The sequence below is a fragment of the Haliotis rubra genome, unplaced genomic scaffold (assembly GCF_003918875.1).
Source record: "Haliotis rubra isolate DU_JTF1 unplaced genomic scaffold, ASM391887v1 Scf73, whole genome shotgun sequence".
In the NCBI taxonomy this organism is placed as follows: Eukaryota; Metazoa; Mollusca; class Gastropoda; order Lepetellida; family Haliotidae; genus Haliotis; species Haliotis rubra.
In genome coordinates, this window is record NW_025767446.1 from 2,420,591 (window position 1) to 2,435,651 (window position 15,061).

Consider the following 15,061-nt stretch of genomic DNA (forward strand, 5'->3'; position numbering starts at 1 on the left):
ATAGTTTTATGCTGCTTTAAGCAATATTCCAGCAATATCTGGAGAATCGAACCCAGGTCTTCAATGTTACGAGTGGACGCTTTAACCACCCCACCGCCCCAGAGCAAAGAGGCATGAGCACAGTGTGTGAGTGAGGGATATGAGACATTCCACACTACTCAAAGATTGGTTTGGTTGGTTTCTTGTTGAACTCAGCAATATTCCAGCTATAATCTAGTCTGGACCAGACAATCCAGTCATCAACAGCATGAGCATCTATCTACGCAATTGGGATACAATGACGTGTCAACCAAGTCAGCGAGCCTGACCATCCGATCAAGTTAGTCGCCTCTTCCAACAAGCATGGGTTACTGAAGACCAATTCTAACCTGGATCTTCACAGGTCTAACATGAAGGAGACAACAACAGAACACTTTCACAATATGTACAAAATGTTTAATAAAATGAGCATAAATAAGACAATAATTGAAATAACTTACAATGTTTACATCAACAAGTTGATTTTAGATATCTTTTAGATCTATGACCATAAATCTGAGAGCTTGTCTGACTTTATTTAAGTGAATTCACAGTTATTTAAAGTACAAAATGTCACAATGAGGATGCATGATAATACCCCCATCCCCTCCATTTAGTTTTATAACACTAACAGTAAAAGAGAAAAGATAGCTTTAAAGCAGTGTGTGAAAATCTAGTCCCAAATATGCTTAAACTTAAGATGGCTAGTCCAATGGTTAATACAATTTTTGTGGTTTGGCACAGTGAAATATGTTACTGAATTCTTGACTTATTCTACTCAATTCATGTTTCATGAGCTATTGTATGAAAGAAAGACTTACTCCAATGCATTGGTACCACTTTTGGCAGCACAACTGATTTGAGGTATTGAACATTTACATGTTTTCAATCAAGTTCATAATGTACTGGCATATCAGTTTAACAGTTTAACAATCTACACTGAGGCTATGTCTCTGTTTCACAAACAGGCCTAATACAGTGTCTAGACCTACACTTTTAAGGTCTCCAGACAGTTAAATAGTCGCCAGTCAAGGTGGAGACTCAAGCACTCTTGACCTGTAAGATTATTCATAAGAAACATGCTTTCGGATCAGTTCACTTTCTGAGATACTGTCATAAAATGAGCTGAAGATTGTTTCCTTCAAATATGGTCGCAAAGAAGGAAAATGGTGAGTAATCCATACAAATTGACCCAATACCATGTCTCAAGTTGCAGAATCAATAAGCAATAGCAGTTTGACTAGTACTACTATCGCTGAATTTCACACACTGCCTTGAATTATATTTAATATTTACAAACAGCCACACATCTTCATAAACCAATGGATCAGTGACGTATCTGCTACATTATGCACAGTTTACACATTTCCCATGTCTGTGAGATACAGATGTTTTTTCTTCCTTGGTATATCAGGTGTAAGTTTTTGTTCCAGCTGAAATTAGTGAAAGTGGGATAGGAGGGGCCTGCACATTGACGACATGCTCCATTTTTACCAAACAGCAGTATAAAATACCACAGTATATAGAAAATGGGGAATAATGATAATCATTACATATTCATGTAAAAAACATGGGACTCATATGGAAGTCATGTGACACCCACCATAGGCAATGATGAAAAACAGCTAAAATTTGTTCGTCTTAGTAACAAAAACTGACCTTAAGCAAATCTGATTGGACTAGTGCATTTCAGTGTTGTTTAAAGTTTGTATATTAAACTGATAATTGAGCCAAAATCTGTTTTCTGATGACTCAGTTTAAAACCTCACAAAGATTAACCGTTTACATGGCAAATGATTCTGCCAACAAGTTTAACAGACTGCAAATGTAAAGCATCTAGTGACAGAGATCGGTACAGCCATACGCAATGACTGGGATACAGCTATGCTGTATGACATGCTTAACCACATTGACAATATTCTGGACAAGTCTGTACAAGCTCGCTTTCATATTTACAAAGTGACAATCAGTAACAAATGTAGTTCGCTGGCTCCTATTTAGCTGACTGGGGAATCTGTGGTAAACCAAATTCGTCAACAGGTACGTCTCCCTGGAATTCAGAAAAAATTGTTGCCGTCACATACAAGTTCAACATATGTTATATTTGGGATTACACTTTAACATATAACATATGTTACATTTGACCAGTTTCTAAAATGGCATTGTGCATTTCACACATGCAAGTTGAATGGACTTGTGCAAATACTTCCAAATCGGCATTTCCAAAACACTGCAAAATCGAAACTAAATAAAGAATACTCTGGTACCAAAGTTTTACTTCAAGACAGCCTAAGTTCCACACATCAAGTTCGACACAACAGTGTTTAATTGCATATTCACACAAATCTTTCCTTCAGTAAAGTAAAGTAATGTAAGGGAGGTAACTCTTGAATGGAACAAATTCCAGTTCAAGCAGGGAAACTGAAGAATAATTGTGTATCTGGCAGGCCTGCAATGCTGTACTGTAAACTGTGGTGCCTCAGACTTGGTCAGTAATACCCTCTGTCCATCATACACAATATTTGGGTGAAATGGAGGTAAGTGTCACATTTAAGATTGTTGTTTTCATAAGCGACTGCACGCAAATATGGGTACTTGTTTGAATGGGTCAAAGGGTATTGATGGAAACAGATGCAGTGAGTGAGTTAGTTAGTTTTATGCACTCAGAAATATTCCAGCTGTATGGCAGCGGTCTCTAAATAATCAAGTCTGGACAGACATTCCAATGATCAACAGCATGAAGCATCGATCTATGCAATTAGGATATGATGACATGTGTCAACCACGTCAATAAGCCTGACCACTCGATCCCGTTAGTCGCTTCTTACGACAAGCATGAGCTACTGAAGATTAATTCTAACCTGGATCTTCACGGATTGAAACAGAAGGAAGATATACCAGACTGCATGTTTGAGAATGGTTTGGGCACAGTAAGGCAAACGCCATGTTCAGTAATAGTAATACCTACCCTCATACTGTCTGCTCCAGGCTCTCCTGTAGGTGCTGATGGTGCACTGACTGCATCATCAAGATAGGAAGCATCCTCATCCAAGCCAATCTCGACACCCAGGGCATCAAGCTCCGCCTCCAGCTCATCATCATCCACCTCTGGCATGCCATAACTCCTTCCCATGATCTCCTGAACCTCATTGGACTGATCCATCAGGTCTTCCATCTCATCTTGCAAGTCCTAAAACATTTCTCCATTGATATAGGTACATGTCTGTAAAACTAACGTCAAGGCTCTGTCACTTACCAGGTGGTTTCAAGTTCAAAGTTACATTCTGTGAAAAGTGACAATTGCCGTTAGCCACCAAGCAATGAAGTAGTCTGTTAATTTGAGGGAAAACGGGGTCTGGTATTCTATTTTCTAAATGTCCTTATAATCCATCCTTATAATCCTGCCAGGTAAAGAATTACATTGTTGATATAAAACATGTTTCAACCAAGTTCTGTAGGTTTGTTTTGTGCCAGATACTGACAATAAACAGAACTGTTTCACTGGGGTTCATCACAAGTACACATATAATATACAATTTTGTAAAATGTTTGATCAAACGCTCAACAACAGTAAATTTTGCCTTATTCTTTAATGGAAACATTTTCTTACCTCAATCTTTCCAATATCCATCGTCTTGTATTCTTTTTTAAACTGTTTAACTCCAACTTTCATGGCATCAACCTGTTGAACAAATATATACATTAAATCTACTATTTAACGTGTCATACTGTCAATATCATTGCAACCATATAGCCTGACTGTTCTAAACCATACACAAACAACATTCTTCTATACACCATACAAGAGTGAGTGAGGAAGTGGGTGAGTTAAGTTTTAACTGACAGCATGTCAACTTAACCAAGCAAGTGAGCTTAGTTTTACCGAGCTATCAGCAATATTCCAGCAATAACAGGAGCTGCTGTATATCATCAAAAAAGATGGCACTCAAGATGGAGCTTCCACTTTTCAAAGCAAGAGGTGTGAGATTCAGCCAAGTACAAAAGGCAAAAACTCTTTGTGTCATTATTTTCTCTGCTTTGAATCTGGGGAAACACATGTGAACTCGGTCTGCTTGTGTGCGTACTACCATCAACACAACATCAGCTTTATATGCAAGTATCTAGACAGGAAACCTGAACTCCTATCAACTAATGAACTAATCATTAAAAATTCTTGCTGAAATCTCATTTGTTCACTAAAGCCTACAAAGACTAATCAGTGCCCTAGATTCAAAGCACTTTTGAGCAGCAATTAATTGCTGGATACAAGCGCAGTATAAGTGTATCGACCAACTGACCAGCTGACTGATGAGTGAGTGAGTGAGTGAGTATGGTTTAACGTGGCATTTAGCAATATTCCAGCAACATCACGGCGGGGGACACCAGAAATGGGCTTCACACATTGTACCCATGTGGGGAATCGAACCCAGGTCTTCGGCATGACGAGCAAACGCTTTAACCACTAGGCTACCCCACCGTCCCCAGTTTCACTGATGACATAAGGCTGATTCAGATAGCATTCAAACATCAGGGTTCTGATAAACAATGAGACAAGGACACACACACAGTCTTCATCTTAATCAGCCTGTACTGGAGCAACAGGTATAATACAGGTATATTTATGGTCCGATTTTCAAAAGGAAAAGTGATCTGAAATCAGTAGAATGCCAGCTATCAGACAATGTTATTTATAATCAGTTATCTGTAATATGAAAAATTCATGTGGTATAGCTAATAGTATTATGGATCCAAATTTCACAAAACCCTTTGTGAGGCAAGCATACCACCCCCGACATGCAAAGAGGCAAGGGGTATTGTAGAAATGTACAAGATTACTCAGAAATAACAGTCTGCCTGAAAATGCAATTTTCTGATTAAAATTGATATTTTATACTTATCCTGGCTCATGCTAAATGCTTGTCTCCTTCTTCTTGCGAATGATAGTGGAACACTTGAAATCCCTTGAAGTTCCCTTCTTAAAAAAGCGGACGTAAAATCATCACTCACCCACGAGTTGCCTCCCTTGCCCCTTTGGCGCCCTTTTCAGTCACCTGACTGGCTATGCTTGTCACTCTCTCCTGAATGTTACTTTCGCCCGACACCCGGATTTACAGGGAAATCCAGAGTGCCTTGAGAGGGGAGGTTGGGAGGGCTGACCTCATGAGTCAGGATAAGTATAAAATATCAATTTTAATCAGAAAATTACATATTTTTCCTTATCCTGACTCATGCTAAATGCTTGCAGAATCCGTCGGAAACGGTGGTGGGTCAAGCCACTTCCTGGATTCACTGGCTGCTGTTTTACGTCCTGTATTACCCCCCCATGGGAACTTATGACGGCACTGCTGATGACTTTCTTCCAACTCCCATCTGATGAGTCTGGGGGGGACCACAACTTGTCAGATTTCCTCCAAACTTTTCCTCACATTTTTGTGTGGATTTTAGATATACTAATGTCCCATTAGTTATCTATTGCAACTCCATCTCTTGATGCGTGCATCAAGTGGAGATGCGACCCTTCATCATGTACAGTCCTATACAAGTACAGGGTCTATCACTCATGCTAGTCTGTCCTAGACGTGTGCATGGACTTAACCATTTGCTCTCCAGAGTGTTGGTTTTCACAAGTCGCGATAAAAGGAACCATTAGTTGTTGTGCTACAACAAGTGGCCCAAACTGGTGACTGCCTGAGACGTCTTCGGTGGCAATGTCTCTGAGGTAGTGGTTGGCAAACACCGTGTCTGATTTCCAAAAGCATTATACTTGTAATTGAGCAGTTTCCATGCAGAGCAAGTGTTGATGCCAGGGCTCTGACTTCATGTGGATTGGAGGCTCGTGGAGGCTCAAGTCCTGCTGCTTTATAGGCCCTTAGTATGACGGCTCTCATCCATACTGATATAGTTGTCCGTGAGACTTCCGTGGGTGTCTCAGTTGATAAGGGGATGAAAAGGCGCTTGAATTTTCGTCTCCTAGTCTTTGTCCTTTCTAGGTAGACTTTCTGACGGACGAACGAGATGTCGGAGCTGAGGAAGATGTATCATCTTGAATTTTGCGAAGATACTCCTGGTTGAACTTCCTCATGTTGTAGATGAGCCGAAACTTCTCCTTGGAATTCTTTTCCGGTACCAGGAAAATTGGGGAGTAAAACCCGGGCCTGATGTGGTCTTGATGTATCTCTTCAACTGCATCTTTGTCGAGCAGAGTTTTGATTGCGTCGTCCAGTTTGTCTATCTGGTTGGCTGCGTAGGTGAAGGCCAGCGAGTTGCTTGTAAGTGGTGAAGTGGCTTCCAATTCCATCTCGTACCCTCTGCGTAGTATCTGTGATACGTAGTCATCCTGTAGTATTCCCCAATTCTCCCAGTATGAATGCAGATGTCCACCCACTGTCGAAGATTGTACGGGAACGGCTGGGGGTGGAAGACTCCAGTCGTTCCAAACCTGTCCTTCAGCGCTTGAATCCCCTGGCACCTCTGGGTGCTCGGCCTCTTCCAGGGTTGCCTCTGGGAGGTCCGGTTGGGTGACGAAAAGAACTTCTTCCTCCTCTAAGGTTGGAGTATTTCTTTTCTTTGGCTTTCTGGATTCCAGCAAACTTAGACTTGTTGGAGTAGCGCTGGTACGTCTGGCTGATCACATTTGCCAAGGTGTCTATTGACTTTATCATCATGACCTCCCTTGATTCGCGTGTAACGTCTTTAGCAACTTCTTCGATTCCTCCTCCGAGGACGGATGATGCTGACCATGGGGGTGAGGTGAGGTGAAATTGGGTTTTACCTCGTGCTTGAGAATATTTCGCTCATATGACGACGTGCATGCGTGTGTATGTGTAGGTGCGGCTGCTTGTACTAGCCCAGACTGAAGCTGGTTTTATAGTGCTAGCCCACTGAGATACCATGCCGCAGTGAAGCATGAATACCCCACTCAGACACATTATACTGACTCCGAGCCGACCAGTCCTTGTTGTACCCATTAATGCCGAGCGCTAGGCAGGGACCAACAAGTACCATATTTTAACGTCTTTTGGTATGATGCGGTCGGGGATCGAACCCGCGACCTTCTGCTCTCCGGGCGAACGCTCTAACCACTACACCACGGAGGCGGTCCTGACCATGGGGCTCTGTATAAGGACTTGGTGAACCGTTCACTCCAGGTGCACGATGACAGTAGTCCTTGCCTCCTCAGAAGAGTGAGGCCCGCTGACGTGGACGCTAGATGCTCCGACATAAACTGGTGGTCTTTTTTCTGAGTCAGTAGAGCAGAATATATCATCCGGTCCTCACTGTCGGTGGAGTTCTTGAATTTAGAGATGAGTGCTTCATTAATAGCCCTAGACCTGGCTAGTACGAAGAAAGTATGTCTAGTAGTCGTGTCTAGTTGCACTAGCTTCTTATCCTCTATCTTATAAGTTCTATAACGGGAGTCGTTGATGATTTTGTAGTCCTCATCAATCTCTGGTGCCTTCAGGAATGGTTCCACGTGATGTAGGGGGAATTCCTTGGCACTGAACCTCGGGATGTGTTGACTCTGAAACTTGGTAGCTTTATCAAAGGCTGCTCTGAGATTATCCGGTACTTTGGAAATCGGGTCGATCGGTGGGAAGGTGAGAGTGTCGAACTCTTCGTTGGACATCTCGTATGAATAAGCCTCATCTGTGTCCTTGGATGGTGATGCTAGGTCCAGACCATTTGCAATCCATGAGGTTACATCCGCATCGGAGAATATGACTTCACCTTCATCCTCAGATTTCGACATCTCCCAATCCGTGGCGACGTGAGTCTCTATATGTAGATCTGTACGTAGAGCTGCGCGCAGGTGAACGATCCCGATGAGAAAGAGTATCTCTCCTGGAGTCTTGTGATATTTCTCTAGACCTTCGCGAAGGTTGATTAGTCGAAGTCTCTCTGTGAGATGTGGAGCGCCTGCGTGAAGGTTCCTGACGTGAGTCTGAGTCCGATGGAGATGACGATCCATATCTACTGTAGAGTTCTGGAGAATGCTTCGATCTACTTCTGCGTGGAGGACTCTTAGAGTTTGCTTCAGGGACGTCTAAAGCTGAGCTGACATTGGTAGCGTTTTCCAAGCTCCTCTCTTCAGACGGGGAAGATTGTCGGGTGCGTGAACCTTCACCCAGGTTCGTCTCTTCTTCCAGATGCGTTGGAGTGGCAACTGATCCTTCACGCAGGCTTGTAGTCACGCCAGAGGTCTTCGTAGTAGCCTTCTCCTGCGCGAAGCTACATTCCATCATCAACATGATCTGTTCCGAAAATTGTTGCATAAACAGCCTCGAGTTGAGACGTAAGTTGAGACTGCTGTAGGGTTGATGATACTTCGGAAAGCGATGAAGCCTCTTCTAAGTTACGCTGCGCTTGAGAAGAGTTGACGCTGCTGCTATCTCTAGTCCCCGATGTCTGCGTTGATAGAAAGTCTTCTGTCAATGTCTGTGCTGACATGGTTGCCGATGTCTCTGTAGAAGCAGGCCTCGTCTTCTTGGAGACGACTGTGACTTCAGGTATGAGGATGGGGGATCATCATACACATCTACTTCCGCTGGAGGTACAATCTCGGCAGAAAAAGATCTCGTTTTCTGTGTAGAACTGTGTAGAGCCTTCGACCAAATCTTAGGGGTAGGAGCTCTCTTTTTCTGCATTGAAGCCGCCCTAGAAGACGTCAGCTCTAATGCTCAATGACACTTTTCTGTGAGCCAGAGTTCATCACTGGAACAGCGACCTGCCCTCGTACGCTCGGCGATTCACTAGAAGAATGAATATCAGCAATAACATTCAACACACGGTTATCAGCGCAATCACTTGATTTACCAGACATGACTTGTGAATACCTTCTAACCAAGTCCTTTGCACGTCTATGAATGGAATAAAGGTAATTATTAAATTCAAAGGTGGTTAATTCCTAACAATGTTAACAGTGGGAGCTGGAAGAACCGGATATAGTGCAATCAGGACATAATAAATGGGGATCAGCCACAGACAGCCAGTACCTACAACGAATACAAATTTTCATCAAATGTAAACACGATGAAAATCAAGTACAAACAACGTAAATTTTAGACAAAATTCCAAACCATATTATAAGTATTCTAATCCAAAACCGTATACAGCTGAATTTAGGATGTAATAGGTCCAAAAAGAAAAGGAAATGTGCTGTATAGGGACCCAGGTGCTCTCACAACCGTCCTCAAGGGCGAAGAAGGAGAGAGTGAAAGCATGGCCAGTCAGGTAACTGAAAAGGGCGCCAAAGGGGCAAGGGAGGCAACTCATGGGTGAGTGATGAATTTACGTCCGCTTGTTTAGAAGGGAACTTCAAGGGATTTCAAGTGTTCCACTATCATTCGCAAGAAGAAGGAGACAAGCATTTAGCATGAGTCAGGATAAGGAAAAATCTGACTTTTACTTACTGCTGTTTTGAGGCTGTCCTGTTTTGAGACTGACTACAACTTATTGTTATTTTAAGCCTGACTACAACATATTGTTGTTTTGACTCTATCTTCTACCTACTGTTGTTTTGGTGTCCTTCATGGTCTGGATAGCAAAGTTCTGTTGTTCCAGGTTGAAGGACTGCTGCATCAGCTGGTCACGCTGACTTTCATACCTGGCAAGGAAACATGGTAATAAGTATTTATCCAGATCAAAGATATGTGTGTTTGTTGTTAAACACAGCAGTCAGAAATATTCCAGCTATACGAAGTCAGTCTGTAAATAATCGAGTCGGGACCAGACAATTGAGTGATTGATATCATGAGCACTGATCTATGCATTTGGGATATGATGACATGCATCAACCAAGTCTGTGAGCCTGACCCCTCCAATCCCATTATCATCTCTTAAGACTAGTGTTGGGAATTAGTTAAAATCTCATAATTGATGATTGCTTCATTACAACCGATCAATCATCGAAAATAATTGGTTAGTGTTATTTATGAAATTTGTTAATGCACACAAAAAATAAGGAACAAACATGTAGTTCTTTGGGATTTTTTGGGCAAAATTTCACATCTTTAAAGGATGACAAGTATGTTACGAACATAAATTTCTTGGAGTCTTGAAGATAAATTCAATCATGACTTGGAACGAGTTTGTAGTGCTTATGAAATGTAACAGACAAAACCAGCCTTGTGAAATATTTTGTTCATGAAAACAAGTGTTCCAGAATTGTTTGTGTTCGATTATGAGAAAACATGATCGATTGCTTGGTCGTTTAGTCACTGCGACCAATCTTCCGATTATTTCAATTAATCGGACCACCACTACTTACGACAAGCATGGGTTGATGAAGATAAATTCTAACCCGGATCTTCATGGGTCATGACTCAACATCAAAACTAGGATACTGAATAACATTAACTGAAAAATTCATGGCAAAAGAGTATACATGTCTCCCACATATTCAAAATGTCTCAATGAGCGAAAATCAAAGGTGGAAAGACCCAAACATGTCACCAACCAAGTCGCATGTCCCTTTTAGCACCAGTGAAATAATTACCACAACACCTTGATTGATTATCTCACAGACAACAGCAGATGGACCATGGGGATTGTTAAACCCACAACAGTAAAATCAGAACAACCATGTAGGCCTCATTTCAGCATATGCAACAACTTGAGTGAGAGTACAGTGACCACCTTTAATGTGAGACAACAGACAGTCATTCTTCCCCTGCTAGTAACCTGTGAAGATCCGTGTTAGAATTGGTCTTCAGGAGCCCATGCTTATTGTAAGAGGCGACTAACGGCAGGGGTGGAAATAACTTTAAAATTGCTAGTGTACTCCAGAACAGTGGCACATGGAAAATCACTTGCCCTGATAACTTTTCCACTATACCGGACGTTTTCTTGTTGACTTTTTTAAATAAACATCATAATTAACATTGAAAAGTCAACTGGACACCCGTACAGTGTGATGTACAAATTTGCTTGCCCGACAGAAAAAAACACTGGACTCGGACTTCGGCAATGGGTTATTTCCACCCCTGTAACGGGATTGGGCAGTCAGGCTAGCTGACTTGGCTGACACTTGTCATTGTATCCCAATTGCCTAGATCGATGCTCATGATGTTGATCACTGGATTGTCTGGTCCAGACTCGATTATTTACAGCCCGCCGCCATACAGCTGGAATATTGCTGAGTGCAGTGTTAAACAAAACCAAAGCCATGATAGCATATTCAGCTGATGGTGTTGTCATGATTACTCACTATAGTGTGCATGTTACCCCAAAATGTGTCTTCAATTAAAGTAGCTCTCGCTGCAACTGACAGAGCAGGCTGTTGACTTCAGTCACTGAGTGCATAAGTTGGACCAGAAGTCTGATGTACCAAAGTCTGTTATCATCATCTGTTCAATAAATCATGTTGATACACAAATAGACTTACATCTTTTTCTGTTTCAGCACCCTCATTGCCTTCTGTTTAACCATATTCTGCAAAGAAAAATAACAGTCAAACATAAACAACATGAATTCATGAAAAGGTATTATTGTTCATTGTTTAATGCTGTACAATATTCAACCAAGTCAGTAAACCTGACCATCCAATTCCATTAGTGGCCTCTTACTCATAAAAAGATACAACCACAACCATGCACAGTGACGACAATGTTCACCAGATGTTGTTTTACTTTTTTACAGTACTGGAAAGTAGCTGACCTCTTAAGTCATACTATCTTCCCTGATCCACCAAATAAAGATGAAATAGACTGTATGCTTCAACTTATGAACAAGGAGTTGGGTTTATGTGATGTGGTCATATATATGGGTTTCAACAAACAGGTCAACATCTGAGACCTGCATCACTTTGGGCTTTCTTTCCACATTCAGCTGGCATGCTAAAATATAAACATGACAAAAAGAATATTGTTCAAAGGTGGGTTAAAGGGCCACTGATCCAGAGCAATTTCCGTGGACTGGTTGTTGCTTTTGTTATTGTTTTTTCTCCAGTGAGTACCCGGATGATATCCCAGAATTCATGACAGGTTCGTTACCTCTGCTGCGCCACCCTCATGCGCAATTGATAGTATAAGTATAGACTGATCAACAAAGATGAAATCTTTTTTACTGGATAATCTTATGTTGAGTTTGTTGTAAAATTATGTAGACTTTGATGAATAATTTGGTTTCTTATACAAAAATATTCACTTTGATAAAAAATGCTGATTTTGATGTAAATTTGATTTCATAGTAATGATGACTTTATAAATATGTTAACGTAAATGGATGTAGAATTTGATTTAAGAAATAGTTTGACCTTGAATTTGGTGAGAAGCCTGATACAATAGCATTGTTTTGAAAGTAAGGCTAACTAAGTTCATGGGGAGTCTTGGGGAGAGTAGTGAGCTTGGGTTCACTACTAGTCAATCTGAATGTTGTATTAAATGGCATTATTTTGATAACAAATGAAAACATTTTCAGTTTAACCATCTGCCAGTGGTAAAAAGTGTTAGGACTGAAATAACGAGGTCAATGTACGGCTTTATATTTTGTCTTATAATCCTAATTAGTTTATTATCATATTTGTATGCATTTTGAAACTTAATAAAATGCACATGATCTGCTTATACTTAGTGAATTTATAACATGATTGTAATATCTCGACATTTTATAGATTGCCAACGTGTATGTCACACACACGCCCTGAGTGTATGTTGTCTGTCTCATTAAACTTCACGGCAAAAAAAAAAATGATTCTGTTGAATGCCATAACAAATAAATAAAAAAAAAATGCAAATATTAAAATTAAAACAGACTAAAGTTATATAGCAACAATATCTGGCTATTACCTTGTTCGGGGAATGTATCCATCAATCCATCAATATCCACATAAAGGAATGAGATGCCATTCATCTGCAGCTGGCAAAGTATACTGTTCCATGTCATGTGTCTCTTAACAGTCTAATATGCGAAAGAGTGATCTATCGTTTCAGGTTTTTCACATTGGTGTATAATCCCATTGGTCACCCAAGATAGCACACCTGGCAACTAATTGCATGATGTCCACAATTCTTTAAAAAAGTAATTTAGTTAACCAATAATGAGCAATCAATCAATGTATTGGCGGTTAATCCTTTGAAGGAAGGACGTTGTTTTTACAAAGAGACTTTACGACAGGGTGTATTCAGTATAGATTAGTAAATCTACATCCATAAACACTACCTTTTGACAAATCCGCTGTGCTGGATAAAAGCAATTAATCAATCAGCGTGTTATCTGTTAATCCTTTGATCGATGTTTGTTTTGTAACTCAGCTGATAATTCCTCTTACTGCACTTCCATGCGCATATTACATAAGATGTAATACATTTGCCACATCAGACCTCAATTTATAATGATGAGTATTTACTCCAGACACAAGAAATGCCAAATGGGAACCTTTGTCGGGTAATCTGAGTGGTGTTATCACTAATTATACCTGTTATAAATTCATTAACTGACCATCAAGTGAATGATGACAAATAACATGTGTAGGTTTACCACCAAACAAGGGTTACAGCAAGAGAGTAGTAATCGCTGTATTGCATGCAAGTTTGATTGCCTGAAGAAAAACTTATGGGCAGACACTGTTTTGAGGATACGAACGGAACTTCATTGTTACATAAGAAATATATATAAGCATTTGCTCTGTACTTAGTTAAAAACTGTATATACCTATGTACCTAAGTAAAATTTCAGATTTATTTTGCAATGGCAAAGTGGGGTTGTTTAGTTTATGGATTCAAATATATCAAATGTGTTATTGATATCATAGCATACGTAATAGACATCATATTTTTACATGATTAAATATTGAGGTAAAAAACACAGAAATAGGATCAAATTGGATTAGTCACTATACCATTCAAACATTTGAAAATCTGAAAAAGCCTACACTGCTGGGATACTTTATTACAAATAGACAAGAACTACAGGGGATACTGTCAAATAACGGCATCTGATGGGCATCCACCCTTCCTAATGTCCCACTGATTACGTTGAAGAAATTCTGCCAGGGTGGACAGTAGCCCAGTCCCTGTGTCCGTCACAGTCGAGCAAGTGGGGGCTGACCAGTTTGCAGCTAGGTTTCATAATTAGACTGTTGGCTGGAAACAATAATTGCTCTGGATCAGTGGCCCTTTAAACCTAGTCGACAGCCGCGATGCAGGGTCATGTCTTCACTGTATATGACTACATCCCAATAACGATCATTCTTAATACCTTTGATGGACCATCTCTCATCTTTTTCATCTGATTCCTGTATTTGTTCAATTCTTGATCTAGCCGACCTATTTTCTTATCTACCGAATCTCCTCGACTGTCAATCTGAAAAAGGAAATCACAAATATTTGTCAAGATCCGGACATAAGAATGATAAGGCACATGATTTCGTAATCGATGGTATTGTAAATCGTTATTACATTATAAAAATCTTTATTATCTTGGAAATTCCCGTGACTGACATGAACACCCCATGCCTACCCACAGACAGCAGTGGGACACTAAGGCTAATGGTATCTTAGCGAGAATAGGATGGCAATATTGGACTGTCCGTTTTCGTGGGCCCACAACGCTTCTGGGATAGAGTTCCTTACGTACCCCCGCCTATTTTATAAGATACTTTTCATTACTTGTATATCTTTGTATTATTTTTTTTTAAATTAGGTGGGGGTTACGCAAGTAAGTCTTACCCGCTTCTGATATTTATAACCAAGTCACTTGTCTTGCGTACATAATATCAAACACTGACTCTTGTCGTTATACTTACATTTGAAATGCAGTCATTGAGATTCGGCGCAGGTTCCTTCGGTTTTCCCTTTCCAAATAAGCGATTCATGTTGAAATGAAGAGAGGTTTGACACTCTTTCCGTAAAGATGTCAACACCAACAATGGCGTCCACAGGTACTTCCTGTTCAGGGAGCAGTTATTATATTTGTGGTATATCAAACTGATACTTCATAAAACATTCACAAAATGGGCTGTTTTAGACACACACTACTGTATAATAATATACTTTTACAATCAAGACTAGTGTTAAGTGATTACACATATAATATACTGTCTAGA

At 40.5% G+C, this 15,061-nt stretch overlaps 1 protein-coding gene across 1 annotated transcript; it reads right to left on the reverse strand.

Moving 5' to 3' along the window:
• Nucleotides 1–418: 418 nt before the first annotated feature.
• On the reverse strand, nt 419–14,919 carry LOC124259561 (charged multivesicular body protein 5-like). The gene is made up of 7 exons (XM_046693710.1): nt 14,762–14,919; nt 14,215–14,319; nt 11,402–11,448; nt 9,529–9,622; nt 3,629–3,700; nt 2,987–3,208; nt 419–2,068 (listed from the first exon to the last, which is right to left on the reverse strand). The coding sequence occupies exons 1-7, from the start codon at nt 14,828–14,830 to the stop codon at nt 2,012–2,014; spliced, it is 666 nt and encodes a 221-aa protein (XP_046549666.1). The 5' UTR covers nt 14,831–14,919; the 3' UTR covers nt 419–2,011.
• Nucleotides 14,920–15,061: the final 142 nt, after the last annotated feature.

Excerpts from the sequence above, each read along its gene's own strand:
- LOC124259561 (XM_046693710.1), bottom strand. The coding sequence starts at position 14,830 with ATGAATCGCTTATTTGGAAAGGGAAAACCGAAGGAACCTGCGCCGAAT. Across the intron at positions 9,623-11,401 it reads GTGCTGAAACAGAAAAAGAT|GTATGAAAGTCAGCGTGACC; the intron begins GTAAGTCTATTT and ends TTTCCTTGCCAG. Across the intron at positions 3,701-9,528 it reads TGAAGGACACCAAAACAACA|GTTGATGCCATGAAAGTTGG; the intron begins GTAGGTAGAAGA and ends TTTGTTCAACAG.